Source organism: Ammospiza nelsoni, chromosome 2 (assembly GCF_027579445.1).
Source record: "Ammospiza nelsoni isolate bAmmNel1 chromosome 2, bAmmNel1.pri, whole genome shotgun sequence".
Classification (NCBI taxonomy): domain Eukaryota; kingdom Metazoa; phylum Chordata; class Aves; order Passeriformes; family Passerellidae; genus Ammospiza; species Ammospiza nelsoni.
The window spans coordinates 92,613,279-92,632,116 of NC_080634.1; the positions used below are offsets into that span (position 1 = coordinate 92,613,279).

At 44.5% G+C, this 18,838-nt stretch overlaps 1 protein-coding gene across 2 annotated transcripts in view; it reads right to left on the reverse strand.

The window, feature by feature from the left end:
- The window catches only part of EDAR (ectodysplasin A receptor), a 72,071-nt gene that overhangs the window by 20,032 nt on the left and 33,201 nt on the right, over positions 1–18,838 (reverse strand). For both annotated transcript variants that reach the window (XM_059467023.1, XM_059467022.1), the window contains exons 2-4: positions 5,503–5,571; positions 4,674–4,796; positions 3,402–3,583 (exon numbers count right to left, since the gene is read on the reverse strand). In XM_059467023.1, coding sequence (XP_059323006.1) covers positions 3,402–3,583; positions 4,674–4,796; positions 5,503–5,553 — 356 coding nt within the window. In that variant the 5' untranslated portion in view covers positions 5,554–5,571. The remainder of the gene's footprint in view (positions 1–3,401; positions 3,584–4,673; positions 4,797–5,502; positions 5,572–18,838) is intronic.

Consider the following 18,838-nt stretch of genomic DNA (forward strand, 5'->3'; position numbering starts at 1 on the left):
TGGTGGAGAACATGTAATGAAAACTGAAGAGGATGCTCATGGAGGGAACCATTCACTCACGTGAGTAGGAAACTCTGCAGCTGCAAGCATTAGTGACTCACCCCCACAAAGTAGTGGCAACAGATTTGTGTTTCCAGTTACTTTCCAAAGCACCAGATATTAAAGGTAATGTTGGATATATGTCATAGCTTTTTATCACCAACTAGAGAAGTGACCCACTAATGACAAAATGAATTTTCACAGTATTACTCTTCCACTGTGATATTTATTCTTTCTTTCCTTGGCACCTGTCAGGCTCAGGTTTGGAGGGGCTACAGGCAAAATCCAAGAACAGAGGCTAGACTGAAAACTGGACTTGTTTTTCTGCTTAACACCATACTGGCTTATCTTGGGCTAACCTCGGTGGTGCCATTGCAGATTCAGGGATTTGGACCCAGATTTAGGTCTGCCCTCCCACCATAACAGGGAGCCTGGGACTGGAACAGGAGATAGAGAGGAGTGGGTGCTCTTCTCAGCAGGGGATGGTCTGCAGAGAGACATCAAGGAGGAGTATCCTTGGTGGAGGCATCTGCTGCCTTATCCAGAGCAGCAAGGGTGGCACTTAATTTCATTAGAAATTCACTGGGTAAACCTTTCCATGCAGAAAACAGAGGAGCATTCACTCCTTCTCTTAAAGCCTCTCAGAGAACTGATCCTGCATTTGCTGTAGCCATGGACAAACACATGAAATGGAGAAATGTCAGTAGCAGAGGCATTTCAGACTGCATTTAAAAAGAAAATTATCCCATTGCAATTTTATCTTGTAGGGGACTGGAGACTTAGCCCAAGCTGAAAATAGGTGCTGGGACAGCATAAGGAATATGTGTTATTTGTACTTGACCTGTACTTACTCCTTACGACCACTGCTGAATGAAGACAGACAACCAGGCTAGAGAGACCCTTGCTGTGACCTGCCATTGCTGCTTGTAGTCAGCTGTGATCTCAGTCTCACTCCAGGAACACCTAATGGATCACTCCACTGAGGGAAATAGGCTGAGTCACACCTAATTTCCACATTCTTAACCTGTCTATTTGGCATGATGGAAGAGCTTCTGGGCAGGGAGCAGAGGACAAAGCCTGCAGTGTCCCAGGAGGTTCAGTCTAGGTACCTCTAGAGTTCACTGGAAACTGGACTTTGGTTTTGAGGATCACAGCTTTGGAACTAAGCCTTGAAAATCTCCCCTGTCTTGCACACTTCCTGTGAACACAACAGTGTTATTTCTATTTTATATGAGAGGGAACACAAATAAATGGTGGATGACTTCCTTTCTTGTACCAAAGGCCTCCTTCTCCCCTAAAATTGGTCATCAGTAACAGTGAAGAAAAAAAGAGAATAGAAGAAAAAAAAAATTATCCAGCACCTAATTAAGATAAAGTACAGAGGATGGCTCTTGTAGCCACTGGGAAGGGCTGCCACTTCAGTGGTATTTTGTCTGAAAAGTTTGGTGCAGAGCATGCCATATGCTCATCTTTTCCTCAGGCTTCTTTACTGAGCTGGTGAAAAATAGCAAAGGGATGAGATGTCCTTAAGTGCAAAGAGCAGCATGTGGGCTGTTACCTTGGGCAGGTCTGCAGTGTGTTATGGAAGCAGTCCTCTCAAAATGGAAACCTTGATTTTATCCCTCACATGCACTCAGGGGCTCTCTGAGGGTTACTGCCCAGGCAAGGGAGCACCCTGCCAGTGCCACTGACCCTGGTACCTGGCTGTCCCTGTGGCACAGGGGACAATAAGGACAATCAGCTACTCACCAGCTCTCTGCTCTGACACACAGGCTCTGCATTTCAGCCACCAGCACCCAGCAGCAAACTCTGAGGACTCTAAGCAGCATGAGGAGTCAGGGCACTTCAGAGCTTGTTTTAGCTCATGTTTAGTTTATCTAGAGAATTCCATCTATTCAGGCTTGCACTGAGAGGGTGTTTTTCCCTAACTGTTGGCTTTGCCAAACAATCCCAGGACCTGAGCGTTGCAGGAGGAGGGGCACACAGCCAGATTCCGGCAGGCCAGTTTCTGCTACAGGCTACACCTGTGCAAACATGGTGTTTTGAGATTTCTCCCCAAGCACCAGCTGTGCAAGCTGATTATTTTCAGCCAGCACCCTGCTCCCACCTGGGTAACCTCATTAGTCCTGACAAAAATTGCAAAACAGCAACTGTGACCACTGTTTAAGTTTCTTGCTCTTTATGATATATGAGAGGAAGTCAAGAGGGAGCTTTTTCATGGCACATCATCAGTCTGTTTGGCTGGCAGCTAGACAAGTCCTTCATTTTATTTGTAAACTGTGAAAATTTCACAAAGATTTACTGGTAAAATAAACCTGTAAGCTTGCAGGGCCTCTTTAATGGGGCTTCCTGTGCTATAAGGAGTGTGGGTTATACAGCATCTGCAAACTGCACAAAAGCCAAATGTCAATAGGAATTACTCTCTAAACCAAAGAGGAATAGTGGCAGAAACTAAAAAGGTATGTAAGGAGAGGTTGTATTTTAGAGTATTTACTCAGCCTACAAAAAAACCATCAAGAGTGCATATGTATGCTTGAGTTTACAGACTTTGAAATGTAATATTGTCAAGGATATACATATCCAATGTAGCCATTTCTTTCTCACTGTTATTATGAGAATTATACTGAGTGTAAGAGACCATCACAAAGATAGACTTAATAAACAGCACCTATATAAGCCCCTTCAGCCAGCCCTGAAACATCTTATGACTCTGAACAGCACAACACACACTACATTAACAGCTCCTCAGACTCCACTCTGTTGTGTAGAAAGGACCCGAGAGACTAAAATACCTTGGTAAATCTCACTGAACAGCTATGTTAGCTAATACTGTCAACTACTGACATATGTGCCAGCTGTTCACATCTGGAGAGGAGATATTTTATGCCCCTAAACATGCTATAGTGCCAGCATAGACCCTACAGGGTATTTAGGTGCTGTCATGCAGCTCATATGTAGTAAGCAGGACTTAGAAGGTGGCCCTCTGAAGCTACAGCTGGAGGCCAAGCTGGATTTCTTCAAGTATTTAAAATGGCACTGCACAGCTGTGCTTGTTCCCTTTCCATTTCTAGTAAGAGGAAAAAGTTTTCTAGTTGTTACAAACAGTGAGATTTCAGTAAGATTAAAAACATCTTCTTTAGGGTCCCTTCCAGACCTAACTATTTTATGATTCTGTGTTTATTAAATTCACCAATGCTTTAAAAACATTTAAATGTATTGTTCTGGCAGAGATGAAAAAGCATAATTTACTAGTATTGTACCTACAGTCAGCTTTGACATGGAGAGGCTGTCAGAGATTTTGACATTAGAAAAGTACTTCCCAGTGCCTTGGGTAGAGCAAAGGTCTGTGGATAATTCCTTACCCTGGGAGACAGGGACCACACTCTGCATCATTCTCCTGATCCCCAGGTGTCATGACTGTGGCTCGAAAAAATCCCTCGCAGTCCTTGTGCCGTCGGCATATCTGGTACCCTCCTTTGGAAAACTTCTCTGAAGGGCAGGGGATGCAGCCATAGTCCTCGTCTTTGGTGCCATATCCACATGTCTGCAACAACACACAGTCACTCAAAAGCAGTCTTGTGCTGCACACCAACTTCTAGCAAAAGAGAAGCTCACAACCTGCCCCATTGGCCTTGCAGCACAAAGGAAGGGGAGTCTGTCATTTGGCCTGTTAGTGTCTATCCTAAAAAGACCATGCAGGGATATAGGGATGCAGCATGCTGTGTGCTGGAAAGGGAGAAGGGGCACTGGAGAATTATACTGTTTGTAAGTGGTCCCCCCAAACTATTTCTATCATAGTCCAGCAAATTGTGGAAGTGAATTTCAGCTGCTGCTTGGATAGAGAGAGAGCTAAAAATGGAAGAGTAGAGAAGACTCCTGCAGGAGAAACACAGCTGCAGCAGGGCTATCAGCAGTTTCAGGCCAGGAGACCCCAGAGGGAGCAGCCCAAAAGAAAAATGTTTGGATGAGATTTTGTAATCTCTGAATTCACATGTTCCAGCTGAACATTACATTTAGATTAAATAAAACTAAACCAAACTGGTTATTCAAACATATTTGTTTGGGACTACCAACTGTGTGAAATGCTTGCAATAGGATGTTTATCCCATTAAAACCAAACAGGATTTCAGTAATTTATTTTTTTTTAAATAGGCAACAATTATCTGCTGTAAATCAAATGGTTACTTAGGAACCATGATTTAAAATATTGCAGAAACAATCAAGTTCCTCTAGTGCTGAAATATCTTAGCAGGAGAGCAAAATTAACTTGTCAGTGTGAGGGACCAGCAAGCAAACCAGACTGACCGATTTATCACTCTGTGTTGGAATGTCAGCATCAGATTCTAAATAACTACTGAGATGAGAACAGACTGGCAGAGACTGTGAACGGAACTTCTACCTTTCCATTTTTACAGCATCCCTTGTAACAGGCTGCTCCTGGGACATGGATTCCTGGTGTGTGCGCAAGACGCCTCACCCCCACAGCACACTGGGAGGTGTGAGTGCCCCTGCTTAGGGGATCCACAGCTTTCCATTTCCTTTCCCACCCATTACTTCCACACAACAAAGCATTTGGGTTTTTTGCATTTGGGGCTTGGTACGCTCCCCCCAGCAGCAGAAGAAGCTGAAATTACCATGTAGGGCTCTTCACCCGGCTCGCACTTGGGGCAGTCGTGGCACATGCCAGTGGTCTGGTTGTAGTACTCGTTCTCACCGCAGTTGGAGTATTCGGCGCTGGCAGAGTACACCAGGGAGACCTGTCACCAGAGAGCATTCCAGAGCACTGTCACTTCCACTGCCATTGTCCTCCATGCCTCACCCCCTCCCCTTGCACATCTGCTGTGGTTCAACAGGCAGCAGGGCCAGCACTGCAGGGTGAAACACGCCTAAAGCTCAGAAGCAGAAGGGGTGACACTATTTAAATGGAAGCAGATGCAGGTTTCAGCAACCTGGTAGTTCCAAGAGTTTCTCAGAGACTGACATTCATGCTTGTTGGCACTGCCACTCCTTAAAACACTGAAGGCCATGGTTCCTGACCTGTTAACTCACATGCTCTCCCACGCTAGCAAATGCCAGAGTTCACACGCTCATCACTCCCAGCTCTAACGAGCCTTCATAAATGTGACTGCAAGGGACAACTACAACAACCAGAGATAATGCACTGCCTCAGGCCTCAACCACAATAGGGCTGGGTGTCATGTGATAGCCAGGCTAATGTGCTCTTCCAGCACTTTCTGTCTCTGCTCCATCCTGGGTCCTTCTCCTTTTCCCTGCTTCCTAGCAGCCACCGTTTAAACTGCACATTCTCAGGTGTTTTATGGAATAAAAACGATCACTGCATTGAGGTTCAGTACCACACATCATGTGTGGCTCTGCCATAATTCACAGGCGGTTATGAATAACCCAGGCAGAGCCCTGTTATCTTTGCACACTAGAGAGACATGTACACACAGAAACACCTACCATCAGGAAAGGGAACACGTGAGTCCATTTACGTTCACTCAGGTGAGCCATGCTCTCTTGATATTTTACCTGAAAAGATAGAATTGGTGATTGTTTATGAACATGAGTAAATATTTGTGTGTGTTGCCAAAATAAGAACAGAAGGGCTCATAAGCAGAACAAAGGTTACATGGGAGCAATGCCCAGAGGTCTAAACAAAGAAGGGGTAGATGTGCACGTGCAGTCATGCACACACACAGACACCACACCCCCTTACTGCACACCTCTTTCCTCTCTTTGAGCAGATAATGGCAGGAGGGGATCCAGTCTTGCCATATTTGCAAAAATCTGTGAAAGATGAGGAACCAAGTCTGAATTCTGGCACCTCTTGGCTTGCTGAGAAATCCTCCCATGGAGGAATGGAAGGCTGTCTGACCACTGAAATGAAGCAGCCTGGCCTGTGGCCACACCAATTAGTGCTTGACCACACTGCATCAGGTTTGTCTGGGAAAGATCCATACGGAGCAGCCAAAGCAGAGCCAGGGAGGGAACCAATGGCAAGCAGTGTGGGCAGTCAGGACACCAGGGCTGCACTTTCCTTGCCAGCTCCTGTGGATGCACTGAGAAAGCCCAGAGCTGCTTTCCCTTCTTCAGGAAGCATCAGCTGCTTTTTGGTCTTGTTAAGCAAACTGCAAATTTAAGAAGTTAAACCCAAGGAAGGAGCCAAACCTTATATTCGAAAAGCTATAGAAACAGTTGGGAAAAAGAAAGGCTGAAATCAATGTTACAAACACACGTGCTTATTTAGTTAGTTTTTAAAAATTATTAATTTTGAATAAGACCTAATGTTCCACGTTCAAGTACTGGATTTCTTTCTAAGGTGAAAAAAGAGACAGGAAAAGGAGCTCAAATTGTTTTTTTTTTTAAAGAACGATAGAACCTATTTAATTATATTGTTACAGCACATAATATGCCCTGGGGGTTTCAGAGCTCCAAATTGCAAGTGTTTGAGATACAGTTGCGACATTTTGCTCCTACCAGATGTAAAGTACTCTTTCAATTTTCCTCGTCTCAGACGCTGGGAGACTTTTAGCCTCCCAGAAGAGTACAATTACTGCTTTGTGCCACATTCGAGCATACAGCTTACATGAGAGCAGTGCTCTCATTTGAGATAGCTGCTAACATTTACATTTTTAAACACTAAGTAGATTAAGCAAAGATTATATCACTCCAGCATCAAGCTATGAACTTGCTTTATATGTTCCTTCCAGCAACTGGGCTAGCTGAGACAGGCAACTGGGTGGGTGGGTGGACAACCTGAATCATAAGTATATTCGTTTGAGCAGGAAATTGCACTTTGAAACCTAGAAACAAAAGAGAATCAGAGATAAATTGTCCTAAATCTGGAGGTAAGAGATGGAAAATAGTATTTCCATTGTATAAAGTGTCAAACATGAAGTTGGAAGAAGTCTGGGGCAGTGCAGTTGCCTGGAAAAGTTCCAAGAATATTGTCTTAATGCATATGTATATTAAACTGTACCCTAATTATAAAAGAGTTTGTTAGACCTTAGATATCAATATTATTAAGGCCCCACTGATACTGCTTAATTATCACATTTATTATAAATCTGGTCTGAGGCTGCTCAGAACCAAAAATTTCAGCAGTAAATGTTGAATCTGTAACTTTACAGCAAGGGTCTATCTTACAGCAAAACCGTGCTTCAGTTGCTTTCAAGCCACCCAGATGTTCTCTGTTTGAGGTACTCGTATGCAATCATAGCCAGATTTGAAAAATGGAAATGAAGAAGTACAGCCCACTAATGTTCCATACAGTCTTCTTCATTTGGCATTTATTTACATAAAATGTTGAAAGTGTCAAATTATACATATATAAATAAAATATTTTTCTCTCTCTTAATATAAATATGCATGTGGGGTATGTTTTGTATGTAAACATACTTTTCCCCCCCCTGCATTCCTTCATTTTATGCAGCAATGTGTCAAGCATATGGGAAATACTTCTTTTAACTGGAAAAAGTCATTTCAAAGTGCTAGATTAGAACTCCAGGGGAGGCTTTTCCCACAAATTGCAATATCAAAAAAGTTAAATTTTGGTATTCATCCTCCTATTCAAGTACACTGCCATAAATTGGCTGTGTTGTTTCTGTTGGTTTTATTTGTTTGGGGGTTTTCCTCCTTTGTTGTTAAAACTCAAAACACTTATTTTATAACACTGGAGTGAACATGGGAGTGGGGGGAGGGAGATGAATGAAGTTTCTGGCAGTAGGGCCACAGGTAGTTACTCAGCTGGGGATATACCAGAAGGTATCTACCAAGACATGCCAGGCTGCTCTTGGGCTTGCTGTCAGTTTTCAGGCATGGTAAGCTGTATCTGCACCATGCTATCTGTCACTCATTAATCCCATCACACAACAAAGGGTCTTCCAGTGCCAAAACTGCTTTTGTTTCCAGCTGACACCTACGAAGACACGTTCAACCAGCCAGCTTCTGCCAATAAGCAGGGAAAAGAGTGACCAGACATTATGGCCCCTAACCATTAAAATAAATTAGTTCTTAATTAATTATTCTCCTTCAGCTGAAGCAAATGGCTTTCTCCTGTGGGCTGGAATGAAGCAGGAAGGAGCTGGAGGTGTACTTTTTGATGGGACTCTGGTATCGCTCCTAAGGAATTCGGGATCTCCGGCTGCTTGTCTGCCAAGCCCTACAGAGATGCTGATTTGTGTTTTTGTTTGGGATGTGTGGGTGTCTCCAGAGAGGAGGTGTAAAACATAGATGGTGTCTTTGTGGATCAGGTGTGCAACACACAGCAAGTCTCGTCATGACTAGCGGGGGTTGCTAATTACAGCTATATTTGTCTTTTGGGCATATTCGTTAATAGCTGGTAAGAATATATCTGTGAGATGACAGGAAAAGGAAGACTATTTTCCCAGTGGCAACCACAGCAAGAAATGCTACAGACTCCCTGTCTCAGCTATTTTCCTGTAGATGCAAGGCAGAAAGTTGGGGAACAGAAAAAAGAGATGACTGGGACCCTATTACTCAAATATTTCTCCTCTCAGACCAAAAATCCTTCCATACAGTCCTTGTGGTTTCCTATCAAGAACTGGTAGGTGCAAATAAATAAGTAAATAAGTAATTAAATAAGTAAACCACCAGGTAGAAAATGTTTAGTACATGCTGTCTAAACAAAGAAAAAGCATCATTCATTGTAGTTAGCCTTCAAATTTGATAATTTACTTAGATAATTAGGTAGCACTGCCATGATTTATTTACAGCATCCATAATTATAATCAGAATGAATATATGAAATGTGCAAACAATGAGGTTACCACAGCTGGTGGACTAAGCCAAAGTTCACAACTTTCAATGGATGACCTTACATGTTCTTCTAATTCTCTGGCTTCAGTAAGTAATACAGTGGAAAAATAATTTCCTATCACAGACTTTTTTGGTTTTTAAAATACAGTTGAAAAAAAAGAAGAAAACAAACACATGGGCTGGAGCATAGGAATGTTTCTCATGTAGACAAATGGGGGCTTTTTCATATCTCTGTATTTCCTTCATTTCATCATTGACATAGATATACTTCAACGACAGAAAACAACCTTGTGAGAGGGAAAGGCACAACCACTGTCTCAAACAACTTTGCCAATTCCAATAGGCCTATACACATTTCTTTTCTGGGGTTTCCTAAGCAGCAGTTTGGTTATCAGTGGCTAGGAATGTAATCCCTAAGTAGCTGGCAAATTGGTATCAATCATTAATCCACATCCAAGACCCCAGCTAACAACAGCAGAATGCGAGACAAAGGCTTTCATAGAAATAGAAGTGGGCACATTTCATGTCCTTCACAGGGCCACCAGCAAACCCAGCACTTGTCCTGAGCTCCCAGGATTTATGGGAAGAACCTCACAATCCACCTCTTCCACAGTATCACAGTTTTTTGCATGAGCTCAGTAGATAATCTCTGTATGCTCCCGATGGTGCTAAATCCTTCTTAACTGAGATAAGCATATAATCCTCACTGCAGGGCCTCACAGGCTTCAGAGTTCAGCAGCAGAGTTCAGCCTGGCTCCAGACTTCTGAGAAAAGATGCAGTCTGAATTTTGCTTTCAGGAGGGAAGCCCATCACTGAATGACAATGATGGCACTGCATGCTCAGGGACAGAATAAACTCAGCGAATTAAAAGTAAATGGAAACACAGAGATGATGGAAGAAAACTATTTTGCAGCCTTAATTACAGTTTGCATTGTTGTGAAAAAATATTGTAGGGAACATTATTACATTCGTAGGACAACACCAACTATACTGTTTCCCACTGTTTCTTTATCACTTTGACCTTGCAAATACTTTAAGAATTTCTTCAGAGAGATGTAAAAAGTGCTAAAATGATACAACTCTATTCTCCCTTTTCACCCAAAACATCAAAAGGCAGTGAGAACAGCCCGAGCTACACATAAAACTTTAATTGCCCTGTGATCTGGCAACCCTGTCAGAAAAATAATAGATTAATCCAGCACAGAAACAATACTTTTTCCAGTGGGAACAGTATTGACAAGAGGAGACAAAAGATTCTTTAATTTGTTAATGGGGGCACTGTGTTTTGAGGACTTGGGGACAATCAAACCTAATGAAAAGCCATCCACTTCCTACAGGGTTGCCTATTTGGAAACCACGTCTGGAAGTTGATATTTGAACCCGTTTTTTCACCATACATAAAGACGTGTCAGCTCTCAGGTAGGCGGCCCATTGACTTTATGAAACATTCTTTGGGGGAAAAAGAGGCTACCATGCAGGAGCAAAGCAAAAGCAGGAAAGAAGGAAAGGCTTTTCTAACACACTTTGCATGACTGGCACACATTTGTGCAGAAAGGGGGCATTAACAAGGTCTGAGAGGAGCCTGGGGTTTCCCACAGTGCACACACTGTTGGCTGGTACCGAGCCAGCTGTGCCCCTTGCTGCTGGCACAGCCCTGATTCAGCCTCTCCCCCGGGCTGACATTGGTTTTACATTGGATGCCAGCAGCATCCCTTCCAAACCTAACCCTGCCAGGCTGCTGGAGGAACACAATCCCACTCCAAAGTCCACTCAGGGCACATGGCTCACAGGCAACTCCTCTCCGTGCTGCTCCAAGTCACTTGGGGATGTGAGAGGGGACTGAGCATAGGATTGGTTTTTTGGGCAGGAAAATGGCAATTAATTGATCTTGCAGCCTGCCACCACAACATATCCTCATCAGCGATGTTCGTGCTAACAGACTGGTGTTTGGGTGGGGAAGTGATACTGAAGGGAAAAGGCATTTGTGACCTTCTGCCATGGAGGCTACTGCAGCTGGTGACAGAATTTACTGAAATTGTAAACAGAAGAAAAGTCCCATGGTGACCATTCAACAATATTTTCTTTATAAAAACAGAAAAATATTAGGGCAAATTGTGAGAAGGGATTTGCATCTCTCCCAATCAAAAGGCTGCCCTGATCTTAGGAGAAGTTACATAGGCTCTTTTGCTTTCTTATGGGGTGTTTGACTATAAATAAATTTGAAAAATTAAATAAATAAATAAATAAATCTGTGATGTGTCCTGCTGCATAGTTAGGTAAAAAGCCCCAGAAACCTTATATTTCCTACACACACACACACACACACACACACACACACACACACACACACACACACATATATAATACAGGGGAAAAAATCTTGAATGCTTTGGCCAGTCCCCAGAAGGATTCTCCTCAGTGGTACAGGCTTGCTTTCCACCTCTGCTTGTTTTTCTAAGGTGATTTCCAAGAAGACTTTCTGATTATTTTCAGCTCCTCCCAATGTCTTCCAGAAAGTGCTACAACAGACATATTATTCCTTCTGGTTTCCTTGCTTAGGTACTTGTTTTCAGAGGGCTTGGTCTTTTCTTTTGAGAAGCACTGGCAAAGGTGGTGGTGCTGGGGGCACATTAGGGCTGCACCCCCTTCTCCCCAGCAGATCTGCTCAACCACCCAGGTGAGCTCACCCTGCTGCCAGCTCAGAGCTGCCAGAGGGCATCTGAGCTTTCCATGGAAATAGTGGGAGGAAGGATCTTACATCACCACGAAAAATTGTAAGTGAACATGCTAGACTTCCCAGCCTAATACTTCTAAGATGAAAATTAATGAGCAGCAACACAGTCATTCCCTGGATTGTCTCAGTGCCACATCTGCTCAATGCTCTCTTCATCACCATTTCCTAAGAAGTTTCTCCATCTACTCTTACCCAAGGGACAGGAAACTTGTTTTTGGAATTTTGCTGCAAGGGGCAAGGTAAAACTGCTGATACAGAAACAATTTAAATTCAGAAGCTCTCCTGAGACAAGTATTGCTTTCCATTTGGAGCAGAAAATTAGGAAAGTACAAACTACCAAAGCAATGATTGTGCTTTTCTAACACCTTTTCCTTTTTTCTGTGCTTTACTCTTCTAGATGAAAAGTACCAAAGTAAGAACAGTCTGTGTCTTGTTTTTCATTATTAGGACCAATAAGGATTTGAGATCACACTTTGCCTCCATTTCTCAGGGTTTGTTCCTGGGAGCTGCTGATTACCTTCAAAGATCATAATATTTGGGAAGCAGATGATTGTTACCATAGTGCAGACAGTGTCGTTCTTTAAATACAATAATGGTTGATTATTATATTTATTATTGCATTATAATTTAATACAATAATGGTCGAAATTTAGAAATACTTCACATGAAGGAACTGAGGTGAAACCCTGCAGTGACCATTGACAAAATTTATTGAAATTGTAAAGAGAATAAAAGTCCCATGGTGACCATTCAACAAATAATGTCTGTTCTCTGCTCTACAGTACATTTGCATTTCTCAACTCAAAGCCAAATATTGTCAGAGAGATCAACACACAGTTCTGTTTTTTCCATGGTTTACACGAGAACATCTGAATTACTGCATGTGACAGGCACAGAGAGCAGCAGCTGGGGTGCAGCGGGAGGGAGATGCAGCACAGCATGGTGGTGCCTCTGGAGGTACTGCAGAGCCGGTCCCTGCGTGGGGCAGGATGTTATCGGGAGGGTCCTGGCCACGGATTCTCCTCCCTTGTACAAGTGCATTAAACAATGGTGCAGCAGCTTCACTGTTTGGCAAAGGTAATTGAGGCAGTATCATGTCGTGGCCATGTATATTTTGGTACTTGATATTAGAGTCCCGGAAAAGCCTCTTGTTTGTCAATGGGCCTCTCTCTTACAGACAAAGGAATACGTATGCTGCCAACAAACATTAAGTTTTTTATTATTCTACTTTTTACATAACTGTGTTTGAAGGGGACTTATTATTTTTGTAAACTAAAGGCTGGCTGCATTTAAATTCAAAGCTTCATCCCGAGCTGCCGGGCCACCATTGTTGGGAAGAGCAGGCAGAGAGAGCAGAGGAGGGGAAGCTCCTCTGGGAGCGGGGCCCACACAGCGAGCAGGCGCCGTGCGGTGCCCGCGGGAGCGGCGGCTGCGGGGCACGGCCGGGCCTGCAGCACCAGCCAGCCCCGGGGCCCGGCAGGGCACGGCCCGTGGGAGCAGCCCCGTGTGCCCCATCCACCCACCCATGCCATGGGCAAGGCTCCCCCGGGGCTTCAGCCAGGGGAAGGGGCACAGAGGCTGAAGCACAGCTCCCGGTGCCAGAGCTGGGCAGAGGAACACCCTGAGCAGCCAGACCCCCTGTCTGTGGGCACTGGCGAGCTCCGGCCTGCCGAGGCTGCTCTTCGTGCCAAGCACCACATGCACAGGCAGGAGAGGGAGCAACCATCACCTTGGCTAAGGAGAGCTGAAGTTCCAGCCCATCTCATGGACATGCCTGCAGGAATCACATGTTTACAGGCATGAGTGTGTACACAAACACATCTATTTATACACACATGCCTTCAGAGAGACTGACTGGCCTTCACATCTTTCTTCAGCCAGGATGTCCCAAAACTCCAGGAATGTCCTAGTGCAGTGGCATCTCATGCTCAACATGCTTGGTAGGGTTGCAATTACAAAGTATGCTGCCTTTGCTCCTAGAGAAGGAGGGAGAAATGGGTTTCTCTGTTGGAATACTTTCTCTTTCGAGTCGATAATCATAAAATCTCTTCATAATTTCTCTGAGGCCCTCATTTCTTTTTTAATGAAGGTGTTTACATTCCTAATTAAGGAGTGCATTAAGCCTAGTGGTACCTTATCTGATAAAACCATTAGTAGGCTATGTCAAGCTGAGCCTTTCAAGGTAGCAAGCTAGCTTTAAAACTGGTTATCCTCTGGGCTGAAACATGCAAACCAAGAGCTCACAATTAACTTGGGTTAATTACAAAATACCAGAAATGTAATAATATATTTAAAAATACAACACAGGTGCTAATAACTTTTTTTTTAGTTTTCTCCTCCCCTTCTCCTTTTTTCTCCTCTCTGCAAGAGCTCACAGCCTGTCACTTTGTTCCCAGGGAACACCCCCCATGCTCCACAGGTGTTAACCACCTTTTTCTCTCATGTGGAGGGATTCATTAGCATAACAAGATTGATCCAAGAATTCTTGCTTGTGCCTTGCAGTTAGCATGGATTTTACTGGTGCTTTCTGGAACCGATGAACGAACTAGGCTTGAAATGTTTTTTACAAGGTATGTCAGTGTGTCTAATAAATGACATCACCTATCTCTCCTTGCCTATTCTCCCAACACCACCATCACACGACTCAGGAACACTTTGAGACACCACCTCCTTGCCACACAAAGTGTCAGCTGGTGGAAGTACCACTTGACCTCCTTCCTTGTGACTGCACCCTGCCTGTTTGGGAGCAACTATTGCTTTCCATCATGGCACACTCAGCTGCTTGTCATTGCAGCTTGCAGCCCAATACACTCACTTAAATAAGACTGGTTTTGAGGGACCAGGCAGGAGTCTTCAATTCACTTCAAAAAGGAGTGGCTGCTCTTTTGATGTGACCTGTAGGACTGGTCTCGTTCTTTATGCATATGAGTGTCAAATGTTTTATCAAAGACCAAGGATTACATGGTACCCTCTTTATTAGGAATTAAAGCTTTCTGTCAAGGGGAACTTAGGAGCCAAGTACTACCTACCAAGGACATATTGCACATTTAATTTGTGCAATGTCTCTACTGTGATTTTACAGGTGAGTGAATAGACTACGAGTGCCCATCTTGGAAGAAGGGGCCAGAAGTGTCCAGGGGTTGCTTGCTGCAGGTAGCTGAGCAAGCCTCCTGTCAGGGCAGGTGTGGGTCTGCCTTCCATGGCTCCCACTGGTGCCTCAGCCTTGATACCTGTGGCCTGGGAACTGAGGTAACTGGAAACCATTGCACATGCTGCAGGGCACCCTGCAATGTATGAAGGTAAGCTTTGCCACCTGTTGAGCTGACAGCAGAAAAGCAGAAAGCACAGGAGAAGTGGGGAGCTCAGGCTGGCAAACTAATGGCCTGGAAGGCAAGCCTGTGTGGTGTTCAGAAAATGTATCTGCAGAAAGGAAGCCACACTCATGCTGCTAGTGCTGTGCCAGGTGAGATTTCCCCCTGTGCACAGCCAGGTGTCTGTGACTCCCTGCCCCAGTCACCTGGGGAGAGCTGCTCACTGTCTCTGGCTTGGGTACTACTAACCCTAGCCTATATATTCTCTTCAAATACACCGTATTTCAAATCAGCTTTATATTTCCTCTTCTCCTCACTTCATTAATTGTCCATTTAGCTGATTCACATGCCTTTTCTGGTGCTACAACCCAACTAAGCTGCTGAAAAGATATTTTTATCACTCATAAGCACATCTACTGCCTCATCCCATTCCAGTGACATGGGACCAAGAAAACATGGAGATGCAGTTTCAGAAGCACTACCCTGTCCTGACACAGAGGTAATATGATGAAAATATGGCAGAGCACTGTGGAAAACATGAAGAGGATGACACCCGAGAATAACTGACACAACAGTGAGTGACATAGTCTTAAAGACCATGAATGTCATGGTCTTGATTTTTATCATCTACATGTTTAGTTTTATGTTTAAAAATTTACAGTCATGTAAAGATACTTTTTGATGAGAGTCTTTGAACATGTCACGAGTCTGACTGTTGTGAACCTAACCTCAGGTTTTATAATATTTTGTGTTGCTGCAGAAAAACTAAATGAGGATAGGAAAGGGACTTCTGTGATGCAATGACAGTCTGAAGATCTATGGAAGACAAGGAGCCAGTGGGAGTATTTAAAGTTATCTCCAGAAACATCCGGTATGATCAGTATTTCTGTTACCTACCAGAAAGTGACATGTTTTCCTACCAGATGCTGAGGAAGGTTGTTTTGAATAAATACAGGTCCTGACAGCTGCTTTAATAGTTATGTGTCATACCTCATCAGCCCTAAGATATTTTAGACTTGGCTATTCTCTAAAAATGAGAACTTCCTATAGCTCCTCTTAGAATCTTGGGAATGTGAAGCATCACCCACAAATAGCTGCATACCTTCTGTTCCCTGTAACTGCAGTGTTTGCTGAGAAAGGAGAAATGCAGGGACAGCACTAACTGTACTGCACATTTAAAATTAGATGTGAATCCTCCTCCCCATAAAAAACATTTGAATAGATTTAATACTGCCCCATCAATGGTTAATTTAATGTTTTACCATATGTCCCAGGAGTGTTCTCTTTACACACTTCACAAGTGAATGTTGGCAAAGCTCAATCTCCTGAACAGGATTCCAACTCCACTGGGGGGCAGTGCATTAGCACATATATTAATAATGCACTCACCTGCTTCTGAGAAAGCAAGATTTCCAGAGAAATGTTTAGCTAACATGAGACATTCTGCTTAATGGAAAAAAATGCACAAATATCTCTCCTGTATGTGCTGTTAGATTACTGACTTGCTAGCTAAACAACCAATGCTAACCTGAGGATGGAACCAAGTCTGAGTACAGAGATAGTTTAAACTATGTATTGGCACCAGGATCAACAGATTCTAAATTAGCTACAAAGCTGCAGGGAATCCTGAAATGTGAAATCAGTTTGGTGTGGGATTTTTTTTTTTTTTTTAAATTCTTAGCCCCTCAGGAGATTTGAGATGGTTTGATCTTCACCTGGAGACTTGTCAAAATTCCATAGAAACCTAATAGCTGCCAACATGGGTGGTTGCTGCTTGCAGGCATTTTGACATGGCAAAGGTCCTGTGTGCACGCTGCAGACCTGTATCCGTCAGAGGCTGCCTGGAACAGCACGAAACCAGGAGCTGTGTGGTGTCAGAACGCCATGTGCAGGACTGCAGGGTAATGTATGCACATCCCAGCTCTCCCAGGGCCGCCAAACTTTGTGAGGAATCCATCTGGCCCCTTAATTATCCTGAGTTCTGCCTAGGAGTTAAACCCCACAGGGTGCTGCCACACCTCTATACCAGGGTTTGGGTGGGACGGCGCTCTGTGCTCTCTGGTTAGAAGAGAAATGAAGACTGGAGGGCAGCTGGGGAGGAGGGATGAAGCTGGGCAGAAGCAGAAACCAGGGCAAAAGCCTTGGCATGGAGTGCTGCTGTCCAGACCAGGAGCCTGCTCTGGAGAGAGGGTGCCAAGGGTAGAAACAGGAATGGGAAATGTGGGATAACTGGAAGGCAGCAGAGCACAGGCTGCAGTGGCCCTTGGTGGGGTCCTGCCTGCTGGCTGCTCCATAGCCAGTTGCCTGGTGGAGTTTGGGTTACATGAATCTGGATGATGGAATGGGGCCTCCAGGTCTGGAGGTAATCAGAGTGCATAGGGCCTCCAGGCTTGGGAGCAATCACAGCGTGATGGAATGGACTGGGTTGCTGAGGCTACTTCACAAAGCAGAACTGGAGCCATCCTGTGCTGGGCAGTGGGAGAGGAACAGGATGAGCCTTAAACCAGCCTTGTGATGAGGCTCAAACTCTTGCAGGCATGGTAAAAGACAGCTTGACAGAAAGCTGGGATGTCTGGCTCATGGCAGCACAGAGAGACACTCACATTTCCCCAGCAGGGCTCCACTGTGCTGTGCCAAGTGCCTAGGGATGGTGACAAGAATTAGAGCCATGAATTAGCCAGTAGGACAAAACTTAGTTACACACCAACCTGAAGGAAGACATACAGGTATTCTGGCCTGAACCCAGGAGCTGGAAATTGAGGGATACATATACACAGAGCAGCTACCATAGGTGAAACACAGGAATTACATGGCAGGAAAGAAGGCACTTGGGCAGGACCTGCCTTTCCAAGTGAAGCCCTTGCCCTGAGCAGTGCATGTGGAGGAACCGGTTAGCTCAGGGGAGCCTGAGCTGGCAGGCAGCCTGGGACTGCCCAGGACATGTCCCTGGGAGAGACATGTGCTTTTTGTAACTCAGTCACCCTCTCACTGGGGCCTTAACCTGCTCTCACTGGGGTCCTCATAATGGTTTTGCAATTGCATGGCTGAGGTGAGATGGCTGCTTCCCTCTGTCCTGTTTCAGACAGGTAGAGAAATGTAACATATTCACCCCTCACTACAAAAAGCACATTGAGGTGCTGAAGTGTGTCCAAAGAAGGGCAGTGAAGCTGGTAAATGGGCAGTGATCTGGAGCACAAACCTGATGAAGAGCAGCTGAGGGAGCTGAGGGTGTTTAGCCTGGAGAAGAGGAAGCTCAGAAGGGACCTACAACCACCTGAAAGGAGCCTGTAGCCATTTGGAGGTCTCTTTCTTCTCCCAAGTGATAAGCAACAGAAGAAGAAATGGTTTCATATTGCACCCAGGGAAGTTTAGATGGTATATTATGAAAAATTTATTCGCTGAAAGGGTGGTCAAGCATTGGAACAGGCTGTCCAGGGAAGTCACCATCCCTTGAAGTGATAAAAAATCATGTGGATATGGCAGCTGGGGACATGGTTTAGTGGTGGACTCAGCAGTGCTGGGCTAACAGTGGGGCTCTGCTCTTAGAGGTATTTTCCAACCTTAAAGATTCTGATACCTGCACCAGGATTATACCTGTGTTGGATGACTTGCACTAATCCCAGTCACTGTTCTTTTTTCCCTTTGGGTATATTTGAGCAGGTTTCAGAGCAGACTGGGGCAGAAGTGTTAGAGCTATTTAGCATCCCTCTAGGCTACGAAGAGGCAGAACTTGCTGGAAGTTTGTGCTTACTCATCAGTTTGTGCTTACTCATCAGTCCCTGGATGTTTGGAGCCTGTGGAGGAGGAGGTTCTCACTGGGCTTTGTGAGTTTTGTTTTGTTTTGCCTTGTTTTGCTTTGCTTTGCTTTGTTTTCTTTTTCAGGGCTGGACATGCCATGAAGAGCTTTGTTGGTGAGCCTTGCAGCCAAGAACAGATTGGCCTCACCACAGGCTGGTGGATCGCACTTGGACT